At 50.6% G+C, this 22,271-nt stretch overlaps 2 protein-coding genes across 2 annotated transcripts; one reads left to right on the forward strand and one right to left on the reverse strand.

Moving 5' to 3' along the window:
- Nucleotides 1-246: 246 nt before the first annotated feature.
- Nucleotides 247-1,554, forward strand: LOC142265948 (uncharacterized protein F54H12.2-like). Its single transcript, XM_075332297.1, has one exon. The coding sequence runs from the start codon at nucleotides 247-249 to the stop codon at nucleotides 1,552-1,554; it is 1,308 nt and encodes a 435-aa protein (XP_075188412.1).
- Nucleotides 1,555-10,594: 9,040 nt separating this feature from the next.
- On the reverse strand, nucleotides 10,595-11,113 carry LOC142266099 (gamma-crystallin M2-like). The gene has a single exon (XM_075332303.1). It carries the CDS (start codon nucleotides 11,111-11,113, stop codon nucleotides 10,595-10,597), a length of 519 nt encoding a protein of 172 aa, XP_075188418.1.
- Between the last annotated feature and the right edge of the window lie 11,158 nt (nucleotides 11,114-22,271).

The following is a 22,271-nucleotide window of genomic DNA, read 5'->3' on the forward strand; positions in this document are numbered from 1 at the left end:
AAGACAGCTGTCAAAAACATAGCTAAAGATGCGGTCACATCCCTCTCAACAGCCGTAATGAATCGGATAAACACGGACCCGCAGGAGGGCTCTGGAATTATTTATGTTGCTAAAAAACAGCAGAAAAGAAAAAGGCAGGCTCGTTATTCACAACCCCCTATGCTCATGGTTAAAAATACTACCAAGAGACGAAACCGCCAGAAAAGGGTGAGACGCTCTCTCGGTGACATCTTCTAATCGCTTATCATGGCTTTCATACATGAAGCATCGATCGAGTGTGCAAAATCTGAACTGGATATTTTTGACCTCCCTCCAACACAGACAAGTATAGAGAAATCGCTTTTTGTAGAAGTTCAACCTATTGCGGCTCTGTCAGACAATGCACCCTTGGAATTTTTTATATCGGGCAGCGGTGAATATTATTATGATCTAAACAATACGCTGCTGTACATAAATTGTCGCATCGTCAAACAAGATAATACAGCTATCGGCGCTGACGCCAGAGTATCTTTTATAAATTACCCCCTCGCTACGCTCTTTAATCAGGTTGACATCACTCTGGGCGATCGCCTTATCTCACAGTCGGATAACCTCTACAGTTATAGAGCGTACATTGAAACGCTTTTAAATTACAGCTCACAAACATTATCATCGCAATTTACTGTTGGATTGTTCTATAAAGACACTGCAGGACATCATAATGATCGGACCTTGGATGGCGCAAATGCTGGTTTTGTCAAAAGAGCCTTTATATCATCCAACTCTAAACCTGTAGATCTCATGGGACCAATTTTTGGAGATATATTTAATCAACCAAAGCTCATACTTAACGGTCTTGACCTCAAGATCAAGTTGTCAAGAAATAAGGATATTTTTTGTTTGATGTCCGCTGATGCTGAGCAATATAAAGTGCAAATCTCACACGCTGCTCTGTATGTAAAAAGAGTGCAGGTCTCTCCAGCTGTACGAATAGGCCACAGTCAGGCCCTACTAGCTGCAACAGCCAAATACGCTATTGATAGGGCCTGCATGAAAGTATACAGCATACCGGCTGGTACACGAATTTCAAACCACGAGAACCTCTTCTTAGGCCAAATTCCTTCAACAGTAATATTAGGATTTGTAGATAATGAAGCATTTAGTGGCTCACATACTAAAAATCCTTTGTGCTTTGCTCATTTCAACATAAGCCAGACAGCAATTTATGTCGATGGCCAACAAATACCAGCACGGCCATACCAACCTAATTTCAATGTTGATTTAGCCGTTCGAGAGTTTATGTCGTTAGCCCAGATTTCTGGGAAACAAAGGTCCGATTCTGCTTTGGCAATAGACCGTGAAGAATTTATGGATGGATTCACATTATTTGCGTTTGATTTATCCCCCGATCAAGAGCCCGGTGGTCATTTCTCGCTTGTGAAAACCGGTAACCTACGCGCTGAAGTGCGGTTTGCGGTAGCTACACCACATACTGTAAATATGATCGTATATGCTCTCAGCTCAACTATACTTGAAATCAACAACAGAAGAGAAGTATTATTTGATTATATCTAATTTTGAATACCCTGCAACTCACAAATCTGCTGAAGTCCGATCGTTATACAGACCGTATATTTGCCGGTGTGTTTCCGTGTGATTTGCTACCGTCATATAGAGTGAATCAGAGACCCGCTGCTTACATCGTGAACACAGACACCGCCAGTCAAAGCGGCCGTCATTGGATATTAATTGTACTCTGCGATGATAAGAAGGCAATATTCTTTGATAGTTATGGCTACCCGCCTTGTTCCATAATTTTTCCTGCTGAGTTTGTAAGCTTCTTAAACAGAAACGCTGAACTATATTGTTATCAAAATAATAAATTACAATCAACATATTCACGTGTTTGCGGGCAGTACTGCGTTTACATTTTGTACCATTTAGCACGGGGTACATCATTCGATAAAATATTACAATGCTTTACTACTGATTCAAACAGTAATGACCGTGTAGTGTCTACTTTTGTAAAAGCTAAATGATCTAATCACACTGACTTTTCAATTTGCCTACATAAGCAGTTTTGCATAGCTCTTTGCAACCATTGAGGAGCCTGTGGTATGGTATCTCTCAACACAGCTGTATGGTCATTTGTATGTAAGCAAAATTAAGCTAGTTAAGCAGCCTGGCACAGTATTGTATGGTCAGCAATATAGCTTTACAGAAGATGATATTTGACCCTATAAGCAGAAATGATGTGTTCTAATGCTCTTAATCTGCTCTCCTGTTCTGTCTTCACACTTAAAGCTGTTTCTGATATTGGTATGTTAAACTGACCTATCTCTGCTGTGTAATTAGTTATGTGTTGTCTTCTCTTCTGTGAGTTGTTTCCATACATGTTGTAACTCTTTGATCTGCTTCCTTCTCTCTTGCTCACCTGCTGTTCATCTTGTGTTATGAGACTGGTATAAATTTAGGGCACTAGGTCTGTGTACCTTGGTCTGTGTACTTCTACAAGTGCTTCATAAGTGCTCAGAAATATACCAGAAATGTCCCAGAAGTGACCAGAAGGTGAATTCTACTTCTTTAACTGTGTGTCTTTCACTTGCATTTTGTTCCTTCCCCCTTATTCCCACTTGAAAACCTAATTCGCACCATGTTCACCTATGCCCTCACAGTCTTTGCTCCACTCCTCCTCACTCTCCTTCGCTATCCCCAAACCCCTGCACTCTCCAAACAAATATTCATCTCCCCTTCCCTCTTACCTCCCCACCTGTCCTCATCTGCTGACCTGCTCCTAAACCTCAGATCGCTTCTAGTATCGCGCAGACCAGGCCGTCCACTCTCCTTCTCCCACCTGCTCTCCCTTTCTCTACTTCTCCTCACTGCTGGCGACATATCTCCCAATCCTGGACCCCCACAGATGGGACACTCCTCTTTATCACCCCCCTATCGCTCCCCATCTAGTAGTAACTACCGCAACCTCTCCAACATAAAATCCATTCCCCTCTCTGCCACTCCGCAGCCCCCTCTCTCTGGAGCGCTCTGGAATGCCCGTTCCGTCTGTAATAAACTGCACTTCATTCACGACCTCTTTACCTCTAGCAATCTATCCTTTCTGGCCCTCACCGAAACATGGCTGACAGCATCCAACACTGCCTCCCCTGATGCGCTGTGCTACGGCGGCCTCCACTTCACCCACACTCCTCGCCCTGGCAATAGACAGGGTGGAGGAGTGGGCCTCCTCCTTTCTAACAACTGCAGCTCCACCCCCAATGCCACCCCTACCCTCCCTTGTCCTGCCTTCCTTTGAAGTGCACTCTGTCCGCATCTATTCTCCCTCCAACCTCCAAGTGGCCGTCATATACAGACCCCCGGGCCCAACCACTGCCTTTATCGACCAGTTCTCTGCCTGGCTTCTACACTTTCTCTCTGCTGACATCCCCACTATCATCATGGGTGACTTCAACATCCCCACCGACACCCGCCAGTCAGCGGCCTCCAAACTCCTCTCCCTCGCCTCATCTTTTGGTCTAACTCAGTTGTCCGCCTCTGCCACCCACAAAGATGGCCACACACTAGACCTTATCTTCACCCGTCTCTGCTCTCTATCTAACCTCACTACCTCCCCTCTCCCCTTATCTGACCACTATCTGCTGACCTTTTCAGCCCTGTCCTCCTCACCTGCCCCCCCTGTCCAGCACGTATCACACCCCCGCAGAAACCTTGCACACATCAACATACACACCCTTTCTGACTCTATCCTACCACTGTCCTCCATATCTTCACTCCACGACACAAACAGTGCCACCATTTTCTACAACACCACTCTCACATCAGCTATTGATTCAGTCGCTCCCCTTATGCATGGCAGAGTGAGATGAATCAATAGACAACCCTGGCACAACAGCCTCACTAAAAAACTACGGCAAGTGTCTAGAGCTGCAGAGCGGCGCTGGAAGAAAACGCACTCCCAGGAAGACTTCACCACATTCAAAAATACAATTCACACATTTCGCTTGGCCCTTACCTCCGCTAAACAGGATTACTTCAAAAACCTCATATCCTCTCTAACACACAACCCCAAACAGTTATTCAACACTTTCAACTCCCTCCTTCGCCCACCACTGCCCCCTCCAACCTCCCACATTTCCGCAGAAGAATTTGCCACATATTTCAAAGAAAAGATCGACCAAACCAGACAAGTCTTTTCTGCTGAACCATCACAACCCCTTCATATAACAGACCACTGCTCCTCCCCCATAAACTTCCTCCCCACCATCACCGAAGGAGAGCTTGCACATCTTCTCTCAAAAGCACACCTCACCACATGCGCACTTGACCCCATCCCATCCCACCTCCTCCCCAACCTCACCACTATCCTTATTCCAGCCTTATCCAATCTCTTCAACCTATCTTTAACAACTGGTACCTTCCCTTCTGCCTTTAAGCATGCAACAGTCACACCTATCCTAAAGAAACCTTCCCTCGACCCAACCTCTACTACCAGCTATAGACCCATATCGCTACTCCCACTTGCCTCAAAACTCCTGGAACAGCACGTCCATGCTGAACTTTCCTCCCACCTCTCCTCTAACTCTCTCTTTGACAACCTACAGTCCGGCTTCCGTCCACATCATTCCACTGAAACTGCCCTGACTAAAATCACAAATGACTTACCGCCAAAGCTAACAACCACTTCTCTGTACTCCTACTTCTAGACCTATCCTCAGCCTTTGACACTGTTGACCACTCCCTGCTACTACAGATCCTCTCTTCCCTTGGCGTCAGAGACCTCGCCCTCTCTTGGATCTCTTCATACCTCTCCAACCGCACTTTCAGTGTCTCCCACTCCCACACAACCTCTTCATCCCGGCCTCTCTCTGTTGGTGTCCCTCAAGGCTCTGTCCTGGGACCCTTACTTTTTTCTATCTATACATTTGGCCTGGGACAACTCATAAAGTCCCATGGCTTTCAGTACCACCTATATGCCGATGACACTCAGATCTACCTCTCTGGTCCAGATGTCACATCTCTGCTGTCCAGAATCCCAGAGTGCCTATCGACTATATCTTCCTTCTTTTCCTCTCGCTTCCTAAAGCTCAATGTGGCCAAAACTGAACTGATCATCTTTCCTCCATCTCCCCTGCACTCTCCACCTGATCTATCCATTACAATTAATAACATCACGCTCTCCCCAGCACCCAACGTTCGGTGCCTCGGAGTGACCTTTGACTCTGCCCTGTCCTTCATACCGCACATCCAATCCCTCACCACCTCCTGCCGTTTTCAACTCAAAAATATCTCCAGAATCCGCCCTTTCCTCAATCCCCAATCTACAAAAATGCTAGTGCATGCCCTCATAATCTCCCGCATCGACTACTGCAACATCCTCCTCTGTGGTCTCCCTGCTAACACACTCGCCCCTCTCCAGTCCATCCTTAATTCTGCTGCCCGAATGATCCACCTCTCTCCTCAATACCACCCCGCTTCTCCTCTCTGCATGTCCCTTCACTGGCTCCCAATCTTCTATCGTATCCAATTCAAACTACTAACCCTGACCTACAAAGCTATCCATAATCTGTCTCCTCCATATATCTCTGAACTAATCTCTCGCTACACTCCAAAACGTAACCTCCGGTCCTCCCAAGATCTCCTTCTCTCCTCCTCTCTCATTCGCTCCTCATGCAATTGACTCCAAGACTTCTCCCGAGCATCCCCAGTCTCCTGGAACTCACTGCCTCAACACGTCAGACTATCTACTACACTTGCAAACTTCAAACGGAACCTAAAGACTCATCTGTTCAGAAATGCCTATAACCTTCAATGACCTCACTGCTTCACCACCGTGCGGAGCTGCCGCCCGACCACCGTGCGGAGCTGCCGCCCGACCACCGTGCGGAGCTGCCGCCCCACCACCGTGCGGAGCTGCCGCCCCACCACCGTGCGGAGCTGCCGCCCAACCTACACCCCACCTACTGTCTCCTCCCCAAAATCCTTTAGGATGTAAGCCCGCAAGGTCAGGGTCCTCTTCCCTCTGTGCTAGTGTGTCTATTGTAACTTGTATATGTATTCTGTATGTAACCCCCTCATGTACAGCACCATGGAATCAATCGTGCTCTATAAATTAACAATAATAATAATAATAATAATGCTCTAATGATATTCTGTAAATGTATCAGATTGTTCTGTGAGTGAGCCATTTATAATGTAATTGGTTTTTATCTAAAATGTAATTGCTTTTTGGTCTCAATAAACTTTTTAAACTTTTAATGTGTCTGTCTTTTATACAAACAGTATAACTTTATACTCGGGGACTTATAAAACATGATTAATAGCCCAGGTCAGGTAATAGTGGGATTGAGCATGTACATAATATACCCAATCAAAATCAAATACACACTCGAATGATAGTAGATAATATTATATTAGCTCCATTAGGTATCACACAAGCAAGTTTGATGCCTAAAAAAAGGACTCTCCCAATACTACAATCAATGTAGCTCACAATGTAACAGCCAGAATGCTGAAATGTAATGTAATACATTTTTATGTAAGAGAATTAATATATATTTGTATTTTATTAAATAGTGTATTATACTATTGCTTGTAATACTTTTATATTGTTCTGTTTTAATACAGTATTAATTGTAATCCTCTGACATTTTACTGATTGCAATTGACATTTTGATCAATAAAGAATTTAAACTTTTAATGTGTCTGTCTTTTATGCAAACAGTATAACTTTATACTCGAGGAGTTATAAAAAACTCATTACTAGCACAGGACGGGGTAATAGTATAATTGGCCATATACATAATATGCCCAATCAAATGTTAATTGTATGCTGTAGTGTAATACACACTCTATAATATTAGTCCTATGAACTAATATTATAGATTGTGAATGACAACACCAAGATTTATCAAAATCCAATAAATAAATCACAAATCAATAAAAGAAAACACATTTTGATACACTTTGATAGATAAGGGGCGTGCTACAGCACAACTTTGACACATTTTGATAGGGGCGGGGCACCTGTCAGATTACTTTTGATGGATCATGTGTAATACACACTACTCACTGGTACTGACGTTTGACCTGCTCAGGATCAGCGGAGGTCCGGAACAGTGAATCCTGGCATATCACGGGGTAACCGGTCAATGTAACTGTGAACAGTGAGTAAAACATCTTAACTGCAAGCCCTGTGTCGTCTGCTTTGTCCTGCACCCCATCAACACCCACCATAGACTTTACAAACGGGGTTCCCGCTCCACCTGTGGGGAGCAGAAACACCTAACTGCCAAAACACCAACCCCGGAGGTCCCGTCCAACAGCCGCGACTCCAAAGCCGCAATCCACAGGTAGCGTCAGGAATCTTTACAAACTTTATTACCAATCCCCCATACCTCCATTTTAATTGACTCTGCCAGGGTCACGGAGTTGGGCCCTGCCAACGCTGACTACCCCGGACTAGTCCGGCCCAACACCAAGTTACCTAAGTCCCTGGGGCGGGCGAGTCACCTACAGCTCTGGGGGGTATACAGCACTGGGGTGGGATTATATAGCTTGGCGCCGGCGGGATGCTGGCAGTGCTGTGGATCCTCTCTCTTCATCTGTGGGACAGGAGCACACCACGCTCTAGCTTCAGCCACAGATGAACTTTAATGCCCCTACAAGCTGCATTTGTGATGCCCTGGGCAATCCAGGGGTCACAGGTCAAACACCACCAGACCCTACACCCCGGATAGGTACACCAAAGCTACACAAAAATCCTTGTTGCCTTCCTCCAGGGGCTGATGTCCACACCAGGGGGTGGGCCAGGTGATTGGCTCCACCCACCAAGGAGTTCACAGCCCTGGAGGCGGGAAAACCAAGCAGTTCAGTTCAGTTGAGAGTTGAGTGGACAGTAGAAGTTAAGTGGTAGAGGAGCAAGAGAGAGGAGTTAAGGTGACAGAGAAAGTGACAGTTGAGAGAGCCTGAATTTGGTCCGGGTGTGTGCCCCGGACTGAGACAGCAAGGTCAGCAGACGGCGGTGACTGTCTGCAGGAGCGGCTACTTGGAGGTTGCCGAAAGGACCGTGGACGGGTGGTGGCCCGGCGGTACCGGACCGGTACACAAGGAGAAGCCAGCACCATTGGCAGGGGCCTTTTGGATCCCGGCAAGGCTAGGAGTAGCCATGAATTTGCCAAATCCGTCAGTGAAGGGGACCTCTGGGTCTCCCAACAACCAAGTCCCGATTGAAGGCAACAGTCCGACCGTTAGAGAGAGATACCACCACCGCCAAGGCACCAGTTTCTCAGGGCCAGCGCCTGCGGGCAAAGAGGGACTCCTCCGGCACATATCCAGGCCGGGGAGCGGGTAACCGGTGAGAACCCATCGCTACCAACATAGACTTAGGTGCAGGAAAAGGGACCGTCACCGTCAACTACCGGGGAAAAGCAACAGCAGCCGTCCGTGGGAACCGTCTTTCCAGCCGTGTGTTTTACCGAGAATTGTGTCACCGTCTCAGGCTGAGTGAGTACCACAGTGCCGTGAGGCACAGCGCTGCCCCCGCGTCCCTGCACCCCACCAAGCCCTGCACCGGCCCCGCCATCCCTCATCCTCCAACTCATCACTGGGCCCCGGGACAACCACCCCCTACCCATGGAGGGGAGAACTAACAACTTTGCTGCTCCCTGTCACCGCTCCCGGGATTCCCATACAGAGCAGCGGTGGTGTTCCTACAATCACCACAACCATGGGAGGCGTCACGGACAATAAACTATCCCAAAAACCAAACCCCTTTCACTCACGGGCGAGGAGCGCCGCTCGAGTCCCCGGGATCCGGCCCATCGCTCGAGCCACCGAGCAGCAGCAGGCCACAGCAGCAGCGGCAGCCGGACCCGAGCAGTGGGAGAGTGCAGCGTCCCCTCCTCCGCCCGCGACACATTCAATAGTGAATTTTCCCTGGGGCCACAGGATACATCACCACCCTTGCAAGTGGCCCCCCAGCTGTCCAAGACCCTGAGTGTACTCTCCTATGAACAGTATAATGGACAGCATGATGACAACCCTTTGTACAGCTTGATGTCTCCCCACAGCTCTCCTATGTACAGTGTTATGCCCCCCATCATAACACTGTGTACAGTATGATGACCCCACTGTATACAGTATGATGGCCCCCTATGTACAGTATGATGGCCCCCCACCACTACACTGTGTACAGTATGATGGCCCCTATGTACATTATAATGACCCCCTATGTATATTATGATGACCCCCTATGTACAGTATGATGGCCCCCCTGTACTGTATACAGTATGATGGCCCTGTGTTCATTATGAGGTCCGCCCCATTACTACATTAAGTACAGCATGATGGACCCCTATTTACATTATGATGGTCCCCTATGTACAGTATGATGATCCCTCCATCACTACACTGTGTACATTATGATGGCCCCCTATATACAGTATGATGGCCCCCCTGTATACAGTATGATGGCCCCCCCACCCTTTACACTGTGTACAGTATGATGGCCCCCTATGTACATTATAATGACCCCCTATGTATATTATGATGACCCCTATGTACAGTATGATGGCCCCCTATGTACATTATAATGACCCCCTATGTATATTATGATGACCCCTATGTACAGTATGATGGCCCCCTATGTACTGTATGATGGCCCCCCTGTATACAGTATGATGGCCCTGTGTTCATTATGAGGTCCGCCCCATTACAACACTAAGTACAGTATGATGGCCCCCTATGTACAGTATGATGATCCCTCCATCACTACACTGTGTACATTATGATGGCCCCCTATATACAGTATGATGGCCCCCCATCACTACACTGTGTTTATTATGATGGCCCCCCTATGTACAATATGATGGCCCCCATCACTACACTGCGTATTATGATGGCACCCCTATTTACATTATGGCCCCCTATGTACAGTATGATGGCCCCCGCCCCAAGACTCTGCTGTGCATTATATACCACATACACCTAGTATACATTATATACTGTGCGTCTCACCCTCCACCTCATCTGTGGTGTGTCCTAGTAATGAAGACATTATATGAAGACAGAATCCTATTACTCATTTCTACAGGAAAAATTCTGGCTATCAATGACACCGCAATACCACCCTGTGTCCACCAACATAAGAAGAAAAGCCCACCTGTCGCCACTGTCCCCGGATCTGATAAAGAAGAAATCACAACTATCTGATTCAAATAGAAGCATTTAATATTGTATCATAATGAAAAAGCAAAATCGAGATGTACAACCCCCAGGACCCAGGACCATCTCCATCTTTGGTCCTCCTCATCTCCAGCTTTGGTCCTCCCCATCTCCAGCTTTGGTCCTCACCATCTTCAGCTTTGGTCCTCACCATCTTATGGAGATCAATGTCTCTTTGGTATACTGACTACTTTCTCTCACACAATGTATGAGGTCTCAGCGGTGGTGTGAGGACCAGGACTGATGAAATGTCTCTGAAAAGATGGTGGTGGATGGTTCTTCCATGGAGACTCTGGAGATGGATGCAGGTCAGGTAGGCACGGATCAGATAAGCAGAGGAGATAGACGGCATCACTGGTGGATTCCAGGACTTCCATGTTTAATTTGGCTTTTCGTAGGTTGTGTAAGCTTTCAGAGACTTCACAGGTCCAATTAAGGCTGTTTCGGTTTCATTAGGAACTTTATCTCCAATGATGCTGACAATTCTGTTTCCCTTGTACTCATAGTCATCATACAGGAGCCAAACGCCCTTCTGCACTTCATGAGACAAGAACAGGACATCTAATTTTTTGTACAAGTCTTTTCTGAGCACCTGACTGTCCCCTTTATAGTCAGTGTAAGGATAGGCTGTAATGACATGGTTCTCCAAACCGCAAGGTAATATTCTGATGGAGCCGATGTTTTTGATCCTTATGCCACAGCCGTATTCTCCTTCCTGGTAGACAGCGATGTCTCCCTTGTAGTTGGCTTCAGAGAACATGATCCAGATGCCAACAAAGACTTTAATGGACTTCACTTCTTTGATAATGGAGGTACGTTTAAAGTCCTTTGTATCTTCCAAGACCGTAACTTCATCTCCAGTAAAGCCTTCTACACCAAACAGCTGGATCTTGGCCATTTTCTCCTTCGGGGTCTGATTCTTGATCAGGCTTGCAGTGCAGAGTGATTGCTGCCTCCCGGGAGCCTCCATTTATACAAGATGTGAGCAGATTACACAAGACTAATCCCCACCAATCCCTTCACCAGAAATTGTGAAATCCGATTCCAATGAAAAACCAATAAGACGGCTGCGGTAATTACATTTGATATTTACTCAAACTTTTTTTACAGTAGAGAGATTTCTGCAGAAAACACACAGACGTTTCCGGTTCCTTAGAAAAAGACCTTGAAGAACGTCCAAGTTCAGCCAGAAACAAATCCCGGGTGATTGTTATCAGCGATGCCGCGCACAATGAGGAAAGTTTCCTCGATAAATAAGAAATCACTGATCCCTTCCTTTTATTAGTCTTTGCTGCTTGTTTTTCTGGATTGGATATGTGACACCCTGGGCAAGCCAGGGGTCACAGGTAATGACATCACACACCCTACACCCCGGTTAGGTACGCCAAAGCTAGACCTGAAATCCTTGTTGCCTTCCTCCAGGGGCTGATGTCCACACCAGGGGGTGGAGCCAGGCAGTTGGTCTCCGCCCACCAAGGAGTTCACAGTGCTGGAGGCAGGAAAACCAGGCAGATTAGTTGGAGAGGGGAAAGTGTGAGGAGTGAAGTAGAAGGAGGGAAAGTAGTGGAAGAGAAAAGTGACAGTTTGAAAGCCTGAAGTTGGTCCGGGTGTGTGCCCCGGACTGAGACAGCAAGGTTAGCAGATGGCGGTGACCGTCTGCAGTGGAGGCTAATCGGAGTTGCCGTGAGGACCGTGGACGGGTGGTGGCCCGGCGGTACCGGACCGGTACACAAGGAGAAGCCAGCACCATTGGCAGGGGCCTTTCGGATCCCGGCAAGGCTAGGAGTCGCCGTGAATTTGCCAAATCCGTCAGTGAAGGGGACCTCCGGGTCTCCAAACAACTAAGTCCCGATTGAAGGCAACAGTCCAACCGCATGAGAGAGAGACCGCCACTGCCAAGGCACCAGTTTCTCAGGGCCAGCGCCTGCGGGCAAAGAGGGGCTCCTCTGGCCCATATCCAAGTCGGGGAGCGGGTAACCGGTGGGAACCCATCGCTACCAACATTGAACATAGGTGCAGGGAAAAGAGACAGTCACCGTTAACTACCGGGGAAAAGCAACAGCAGCCGTCTGTGGGAACCGTCTTTCCAGCTGTGTGTTTTACCGAGAACTGTGTCAACGTCTCAGGCTGAATGAGTACCACCGTGCCGTACGGCACAGCGCTGCCCCCGCGACCCTGCACCTCACCAGGCCCCGCACCCGGCCTGCCATCCACCCCTACCCCATCACCGGGCCCCGAGACAACCAACCCCCTACCCACGGAGGGAAGAAATAACAACAAAGCTGCTCCCAGTCACCGCTCCCGGGATCCCCATACAGAGCAGCGGTGGTGTCCACACAATCACCACAACCGTGGGTGGCGTCACGGACAATAAATCCCCAACACCAAACCCCTTTTCACTCACGGGCGAGGAGTGCCGCTCGAGTCCCCGGGATCCGGCCCATCGCTCGAGCCACCGAGCAGCAGTGGCCGCGGCAGCAGCGGCAGCCGGACCCGAGCAGAGGAAGAGCGCAGCGTCCCCTCCTCCGCCCGCAACAGATAATGGGCAGCATTTATTGGTTTCCAACAGAGGTCAGTCGGCCATGTGTACGCAGGTGGCTTCCACCATTAGAGAAGCTTCTCACATTAGCCGGCCATCGAGGAGACTCACGCTTGACAGTGAGAATATGGGACCCACATTTGGGACAACTGGAGGTTTTAGTATTATTATTACTGAAAAGATGGCGGGTCTGTTAGGCAATAACAAGAAACTCTATGGCACAACTGACTAATGTCCTCCGTGTATGTAGTGTGATCTTAATGTGTCCCTAATGGTAGTGACGTCTTATGATGAGCAGAAATGTTGATCAGGTGACTGGTCCCCAGAGCGTACAATTATGGAGGAAGCCCTCGTCCTGATGTACTGGGTCTGCAAAATATGCAAAACACAACGTCAATAATGACTAATAGAATGAAGTGATTGTGGCTTAATGTCTGATTGTGAAGAAAGTGCAATATTATGGAATGATCCCTTATTGTATATTATGATGGTTTGTGAATATGGAGCACCTCACGGGGCCTGGGGAAGTACTCGTCACCGGGCCGGTGAGGGTCAGGGGGTTGTCACGGGTGGCCCTGCCTGGTTTCGTGACCCCAAGGTGTCCACAAAAAAGAAGTGGAGAAGGATGGTGGGATGATGAGGGTAATGGAAGTAGTAGCTGTCTCGTGACGCCATCTGTGGTATGCGACTAGGGATCGACCGCCGCTGCGGGTGCTGTCCTCTGGGGCGGATGGTGTTGCAGTAGGGATGATTCAGCTCCCCACAGGTAGAGCTAGGCCCCAGGGAGGATGATGGGGGTGGTAGTGACCGTTGGTGCTGAAGTGTGGGGTGCCGGCGCCAGCAATGAGGGGCTGACTCAGTAGTTGCGGTTCAAGGTTTTTACTCATTGTCTGGTTGCTGCCCTAGGAGTGTCAGTCTCATGGGCCCCAGCTGATCCCGGATAATTTGGAGCTCACCGCCGGTGTTCCCACTGTGTGTCCTTTCTGGTCATGGTCCCTCCAATCCCGTGTAACGGGCTGCGGGTGTTTCCTGCACTCTCTGCAGACCCTGGAATCCCCGGTAGCTGTAGAGAACCCAGTCTGAGCTGCCTGCTCCAAGCCACGGGTATTGCAGTGCTCCAGAACTGGGAGGAAGAAATTGCCTGGACCGAGGTCCTGACTGTACTCCCTACCCCAAGTTGAGCCCGGGCCAAACTGCTCAAGTGTGAAGATGCTCCTTCCTTTTCCCCAAGTGGTGTCCGCCCCCCAGGTGGTTGTCCTAGTGACCGGGAAAGTCCAATGCCTCGTGATGGCCACCCACCTATCTACCCTAGGCCAAACCCGGTGGAAAGCACCTGTGTGTGGTTTGTGAATGTGAGAAACACCAGCAGTTAACCTCTTCCTTACCCAGGATGAGTACTGCACTTTAAGTGATATGCCGTGCCCTGTAGTGAATGAAGTCTCAGGGGTGCCACAAATACACTCGGCACTATTCATTACTTAAATGAGTATCACAGTATTCACAATATCTGTTACTCATCGAGCATTTTGCTCCTCACCTCGTGAGATTTGAGTCTCCTCCTCGCATGTTTGCTGACTGATTTTCAGCCACTAAACATGTTGGGATTGCCTGCCAACCACAGTACTGCTGTAGCCATCTTTACTACTGGCTGGCTGAATCATGTCATTGGGTGTATATAAGACCCATCGACGCCATCTTAGGTGCATTTGATCCGGATTGAGCATTGGGAGAGCTATCTCTCTCTCTCTCCCTCTCCTCTTCCTCTCTCCCTCTCCTCTTCCTCTCTCCCTCTCCTCTTCCTCTCTTCCTCTCTTCTCTTTTATTTTTTGCACTCATGCATCAGCTGATTGTATAAAAGCCATTTATACAATCAGCTGCTGTGTCGTGTGATTCAGGCCCTTGAACCTGACACATCATCTGATCGCTTTGCCTTCCAGCAAACCGATCAGATGATATTGGATCCGGATTGGACGGCGCGGGACCCTTGACCCAGGATTACTGTGGAGGGAGGTTCTTTATTTCAATAAAGATGGAGTCCCTAATTGTGTTGTGTTTTATTTCTAATAAAAATATTTTTCTCTGTGTTGCGTGTTTTTTTATCTGTAGTAGAAATTCATAGTGGCCATTTCTAATATCTGCGTGACACCATGAATTTCAGGCTTAGGGCCAGTTAATAATATACAGCTAGCCCTAACCCCATTATTACCCAGTGAGCCACCTGTCACCAGGGCAGCTGGAAGAGTTGGATACAGCGCCAGAAGATGGGGCGGCTGTGGACTGCAGTTCGCAGCAGGGGTGCCCAGAAAGCTTGGGCACCCTGAGCTGTGGATTTCAATCCCCAGCTGCCTAGTTGTACCTGGCTGGACACAAAAATTGGGCGAAACCCACATCATTTTTTTTTAAAATTCATTCATGAAATAATTAAAAAACTACAGAACTACAAGGCTCAGCATACTCCATCCAGGACTGTATGAAGGAGTTTTTGCCTGCCAAAAAAATGACGTGGGCTTCGCCATATTTTTGTATGCTAGCCAGGTACAGCAGGCAGGTACGGCTGCCCCCAATGCCCAGCTGCCTATTTATACCCAGCTGGGAACTGAAAATATAGGGAAGCCCTTTTTTTAATTATTTCATGAATTTCGCCCCATTTTTGTGCCAAGCCAGGTACAACTAGATAGCTGGGGATTGGAATCCGCAGCTGGGGATTGGAATCCGCAGCACAGGTTAGCCCGAGCTTTCTGGGCCCCTCTGCTGCGAATTGCACTCTGCAGCTGCCCCACGATCCATGGTTTTCTGTCTTATTTCTCCTTCAACCCATGCAGCTCTGCTACATCAGACAGCGCTGCATGGGAGGAAGAACGCTGCTGCTTCCCGTGCAGTCTAGTCACTCAGTTAGCAAGCAGAGGCTGCAGGCTGTAAGCGGTGACATCACTGCTGAGAGGCGGGTTGCTATAGCAACGGTGATCTCTGTTATTCACCGGCTGTGGCAGCCGATGAATAATGGAATGGGGAAGCAGAACGGGGAAGCCGACCATGTGCCAGAGCATTTCGGCGGTACAAGGAGAGGCTGGAACGATCACCGCGTACCGGAGAGATGCAATGACAGGACCTAGTAATGACGTCATAGCCATGTGACCAGTCAGTAGCCAATGAGATAATAGACACGTGACTGGTCACATGCTTTTTTGACGTCACGGAAGGTCCTATCATCAGTGCTGGTTACCGGGAGGACGCAGCAATTATCGGAAGGAAAAGCGGCAGGAGACAGAGTGCAGGACGCGTCGCTGAGACCTGCAAGTGTAATGGCAATGTTTATTAACTGTATGTGTACATTTATAATGTGTTTTTATGTATTTATGTTTGCCTGTCATTGGTTTCAATGGGACTTGAGAGGTTCGTCGAACGGTTCGTCGAACCGAACTCGGACGGAGCCTCCGTTCGACGAACCGAACTCGAGCCTTCAGAGGCTCGCTCATCTCTAACCAGGACATACTCCTGGACTCGGGTACATATTCCATGACCAGTTTCAATCTCTGATGCTACTTGTCTGTAAAGGTTTGGAAATGCACGCACACCCGCGATAAGAGTAAGCGTCCCATTTGATTGCTAAGTGTTTTTTCCATTTGCTCTCCCCATTTCAGTCAGCCCTTCTGTGACGTCCTGGCCAGCCATGTAGCCACAAATAGGGCCCCGCATTACACCTGTCTCTCATAGGTAACATACATCCAAACACATAAACCCTAGTCACCCCCTCAGGGCTTGATGGACACACCAGGGGGCGGAACCAGGCGGTTGAAAGACGCCCACCTAGGAGTCTCAGACAGCCTGAGGTGGGAAAGAAAACACAACAGTCTAGAGTTCAAGTTGGAGAGGTGTGTCGGCTGGAGCTGTGTGCAGCTCCATCAGAGGAGAAAACCCAAATTGAACAGGTGCCAGGGTAGGAGCCCTGGTACCTCATTCTAGGAGGCAGACGGAGGCCTCTGTCTGCAGGAGCCGGGAAGACGGCTCGGTGGAACCGAGGTGGACCGTGACAGGGTAGTGGCCCGCCAGTACCGACCCGGGGTACCGACTCGGAAACCGGAGCACAAAGGGGGGTACTCCGACCCTGAAGCTAGGTCCAGAAGCTACTGGGGGCTAGCTAATTAACTGATTGCGGCCAGGACTAGAAGTCCTGTCCCACCCAAAGTCCCGACTAAAGGCAACAGTCCAATGAGGGGAATAGAAAGCCACTGCCATGGCTCAGAGATCCCATGGGCCAGCGTCTGCGGCCAAAGGGGTCCTCAGGCAACCACAAGCCGGGAGCAGATTCCTGAAGTTGCAAGCGCAGGTAGTGCACCATCACAAACAGGTGCGGGAGAAAGACAGAGACCACCAGCTGGGTGGGGGACCACACTGCAGCAGGCTCTGGGCACCGACCACCATCACCTTGGTTTACCAGAGACTCGTCTGTTTACTAATAGTGAGTACATCAGTACCCTCCGGCCGTCCATCTCCCTGCACCGCCAAACACCCTCAACGGGTCCCGGGGCCACCATCCCTGCCCACGGAGGGGTTAACAACTTGCTGCGCAACATCTCCCCCGAGTGCCCAGTAACTGCAGTGGTGGTGTCCACCTTCACCACATCCCGTGGGTGGCGTCACGAACTTAACACGGCTCCGGCTGTACAACTACGTCCCCAAACCACAAACCCCCTTTTGATTGTAGGGACCACAGGACCCCCGGGTCCAGAGACCCTCGAGCCACCCACTGAAGGTCCGGATCCGAGCGGCTCGGCTGCCAAGCACGGGGTGGTACACCTCAATTTCTCATGTCACGAACAGGATACTTACCTGTTACACCTCGTGGCTCTCCTGTGGCAAGGAATGAGACAGTCTCCTTGCCTGCCACGAGAGCTCCTGCTCAGCAACGCCGAAGGTCTGCCAGACTGCGCAGAGTGCAGGAGAAACCTCCTCAGAGAGGCAGCACAAGGGTGACACCTAGTGGTACTCCTGTTGCAAGAAATGAGGCGGTCTCCCATTCCTTTCCTGCCGCAGCTCCTCCTGCTCAGCAGCCTCGAAGGTCTGTGAGGTTGCGCAATGTGCAGAGGTTTGCTGCTCAGGGAAGCAGTGAGATTCCCGTTATCTCTGCACATTGTGAGACCGAGGATCCCGCCTCTATTTCCCAGAGGCAGGAGGGTGAGCATGTGCTATGCTTGGTGGATCCTGATTCGCCCACTGACGTCACACGGCTTGATGACAAGGCTGGTGACGTGGTGAATCCTGACTGGCCAGGCTGGGATGTCGTGGATCCTGATTGGGTCAAGTCCGTCATCTCCGCCTCGCGCCCGCCCTTGGCTGGAGCTACACCTCCTTAAAAGCTCCTCCTGCCATCATGGCGGCGCGCGACCGTCCTTCTATGTTTGGATGTCTGGCAGCGTGCTGCCACGCCACTGCTCAGGCATTATCTTCCTCTGTGGGCTTGGCCCTTGCTGCTTAGGCAGCACCTGGGAAGTTGGAGACAGTGATGAAATGGCCTGAGTCCCGCTCGCTGAAAGCGATCCAGCGATTCTTGGGGTTTATCAATTATTATCGCCAGTTCATTCCCAACTTCTCGACGGTGGCAGCACCCATCATTGCCCTTACCCGCAAGGGCGCTAATCCCAAAGGATGGACATGGGAAACGGTAGAGGCATTTCACACTCTCAAAACATACTTCTCCAGAGCTCCCATCCTTCATCGTCCAGACATCTCCAAACCCTTTCTACTAGAGGTAGACGCCTCTTCGGTCGGTGCTGGTGCAGTCCTGTACCAGAAAGACGAACGAGGAAGGAAGCATCCATGTTTCTTTTTCTCCAAAACCTTTTCTCCGGCCGAGAGGAATTACTCCATAGGGGATAGGGAGTTACTGGCGATGAAACTAGCATTCCAGGAATGGCGGCATCTCCTGGAGGGTGCGAAGCAGCCATTTGAAGTATTTTCCGACCATAAAAATCTCACATACCTCCAGACAGCACAACGCCTGAACCCAAGGCAGGCCCGTTGGTCCTTGTTCTTCTCCCGGTTCCGCTTTATTATCCGCCACCTGGCCGGTGAGAAGAACGTACGGGCCGATGCCTTGTCACGTTGTATGGTTGTGTTGGAGGAGGACGAGGAGGAGCCTCGTCTTATACTACCTCCGGACAGCTTGAGGATGGTCACTCCCACTTCTTTGGACCAGGTGCCACCTGGCAAGACCCTCGTTCCCCCTGAACTACGGAATGAGGTGCTATCGTGGGCCCATGCCTCCAAGGTCGGGGGTCACTTTGGGGTCAAAAGGACCAGAGACCTTGTGACTAGGCACTATTGGTGGCCGAGACTACCCCAGGACATACAGGAGTATGTGGGAGCCTGTATGTCGTGTGCACGGAATAAGCCGTCCCGGCAGAGACCGGCAGGTCTTCTTCACCCACTGCCAGTGCCGGATCGTCCCTGGGAAGTGATGGGAATGGACTTCCTGGGAGATCTGCCCAAGTCAGCAGGTCACAAGGTCGTATGGGTCATCACGGATCACTTCTCTAAAATGGTCCACTTGGTGCCTCTCCCACGACTCCCGACGTCACGTGCTCTCGCCACCTTATTCATTAGGCATGTATTTAGGCTGCATGGCATGCCTGACAAGGTGGTGAGCGACCGGGGTCCCCAGTTCACGTCTCGCTTCTGGAGAGAGCTCTGTAAGCTCCTGCAGATAGAGCTGAACATCTCCTCCACATACCATCCCGAAACCAATGGACTGGTAGAGAGGACCAATCAGACCTTGGTAACTTACCTCCGCCATTTTATCTCCGCGCACCACGACAACTGGGCTAACCTCCTTCCTTGGGCCGAATTTGCCATTAATAATTCGGTCCATGAATCCTCTGGTCAGACTCCGTTCCTGCTCAATAACGGACAACATCCCAGAATCCCGGTTCCTATGCCCATAACGTCACCCGATCCTAGAGTGGAGGATTGGGCGACCGAGGCCCGGGAGATCTGGGATAACACCCAAGAGGCCCCTTAAGAGGGCTAAAGACCGGATGGTGACAACGGCTGATGAGCGCCGCCGCCCTGCACCATCCTTCGCCCCTGGTGACCTAGTGTGGCTGTCCTCTAAGAATGTTAACCTACGGGTACAGGCAGCCAAGTTCGCCCCTAGGTACCTGGGTCCGTTTAAAGTGCTAGAGCAAGTGAACCCGGTGGCATACCGACTCCAGCTCCCTCCACGCTGGGCTATAGCCAACACCTTTCACGTGTCCCTCCTGAAACCCGTACGACTTAATAAGTTCTCGGGGTCCCTGACGCCTCAAAACTGACCCCCCCCGCCCGACGACTCTGAGGTGGCGAAGCTTGTGGAGACAAAAGTTATACGGGGGCAGGAGGTACTACCTTGTGGAGTGGGCCGGCCGTGGTCCGGAGCATAGATCCTGGGAATTGGAGGATCATATCCACGCCCCGGGTTTGATAGCGGCCTTCGAGCATGGGCAGGGGGGGGGGGGCCTAGACGGGGGGGGTAATGTTACACCTTGTGGCTCTCCTGTGGCAAGGAATGAGACAGTCTCCTTGCCTGCCACGAGTGCTCCTGCTCAGCAACGCCGAAGGTCTGCCAGACTGCGCAGAGTGCAGGAGAAACCTCCTCAGAGAGGCAGCACAAGGGTGACACCTAGTGGTACTCCTGTTGCAAGAAATGAGGCGGTCTCTCCCATTCCTTTCCTGCCGCACTTCCACAAGGTAAGTGGATGGGTAAGTGTTACGAGGGGGACCCGGGGAAGCGTGCCAAGATGGGAAATGGACTGCTTCCGCCGGTCAAGGTCTACTGTGCGGTGTAAGGGACCGCCGCTATGGTGGGGTGAAGAGTGAGCGGGTTGCTGCTAGCGATCGTCTGGAATGTCACAGACGATCTATGTACACCGATCTGCCCTAACCCGTGAGGGTTGTATGGCACAGATCTCACGGCTCGGTGTACCTGTTGCACGGGGAAGCACAGAGGTGCCCACGCACGTGTGCCAGTGGAAGTCACGAGAATATGGCACGAGGGTAGCACAGAGGTGCCCACGCACGTGTGCTTTCAATAACCAGGTGAGTCCAATGGAGACTTGAGGAGCTCACCTGGGACAGGAACACGGCCTGTTGACGGGGGGTACTGCCGGAGCAGCAAGGCAGGAACACGGCCTGCAAACGAGGTACTGCCGGAGCAGCAAGGGCCAAGCCCACAAGAGACAGTAATGCCTGAGCAGTGGCGTGGCAGCACGCTGCCAGACATCCAAACATAGAAGGACGGTCGCGCTGCGCCGCCATGATGGCAGGGGGAGCTTTTAAGGAGGTGCAGCTCCACCCGAGGGCGGGCGCGAGGCGGAGATGACGGACTTGACCCAATCAGGGTCCACGACGTCCCAGCCTGGCCAGTCAGGATTCACCACGTCACCAGCCTTGTCATCAAGCCGTGTGACGTCAGTGAGCGAATCAGGACCCACCACGCATTGCACATGCTCACCCTCCTGCCTCTGGGAAATAGAGGCGGGATCCTCGGTCTCACAATGTGCAGAGATAACGGGAATCTCACTGCTTCCCTGAGCAGTAAACCTCTGCACATTGCGCAGCCTCGCAGACCTTCGGGGCCGCTGAGCAGGAGAGTCTGCGGCAGGCCAGGAATGGGAGACCGCTTCACTCCTTGTAACAGGAGAACCACTAGGTGTCACCCTTCTGCTGCCTCTCTGAGAAGGTATCTCCTGCACAGTGCGCAGTCTGGCAGACCTTCGGCGCTGTTGAGGAGGAGTGCTCGTGGCAGGCAAGGAATGGGAGACTGCCTCAGTCCTTGCCTCAGGAGAGCCACGAGCTGTAACAGTACATGTTCTAAAATCTTTTATCTTTTTCAGTTTAAAGCAAAATAAACCGGTGGTGGTCAGACAGCCCGCTGATGGTCTGTGGTTAACCAAGGGGGAGTGTGACGCCCTGGCCAGCCAGGTAGTCACAGATAGGGCCCCGTATTACACCTGTCCCTCATAGGTAACATACAGCCAAACACATAAACCCTAGTCACCCCCTCAGGGCTTGATGGACACACCAGGGGGTGGAACCAGGCGGTTGGAAGACGCCCACCTAGGAGTCTCAGACAGCCTGAGGCGGGAAAGAAAACACAACAGTCTAGAGTTCAAGTTGGAGAGGTGTGTGGGCTGGAGCTGTGTGAAGAGAAGAAGAGAAAACCCAAATTAAACAGGTACCAGGGTAGGAGCCCTGGTACCTCAGGCTAGGAGGCAGACGGAGGCCTCTGTCTGCAGGAGCTGGGAAGACGGCTCGGTGGAACCGAGGTGGACCGGGACAGGGTAGTGGCCCGCCAGTACCGACCTGGGGAACTGACTCGTAAACCGGAGCACAAAGGGGGGTACTCAGACCCTGAAGCTAGGTCCAGAAGCTACTGGGGGCTAGTCCAAAGTCCCAACTGAAGGCAACAGCCCAACGAGGGGAATAGAAAGCCACCGCCATGGCTCAGAGATCCCATGGGCCAGCGTCTGCGGGCAAAGGG

The sequence above is a fragment of the Anomaloglossus baeobatrachus genome, chromosome 1 (genome assembly GCF_048569485.1).
Source record: "Anomaloglossus baeobatrachus isolate aAnoBae1 chromosome 1, aAnoBae1.hap1, whole genome shotgun sequence".
NCBI lineage: Eukaryota > Metazoa > Chordata > Amphibia > Anura > Aromobatidae > Anomaloglossus > Anomaloglossus baeobatrachus.

Coding starts and splice junctions, on each gene's coding strand:
- LOC142265948 (XM_075332297.1), top strand. CDS start 247: ATGGCTTTCATACATGAAGCATCGATCGAGTGTGCAAAATCTGAACTG.
- LOC142266099 (XM_075332303.1), bottom strand. CDS start 11,113: ATGGCCAAGATCCAGCTGTTTGGTGTAGAAGGCTTTACTGGAGATGAA.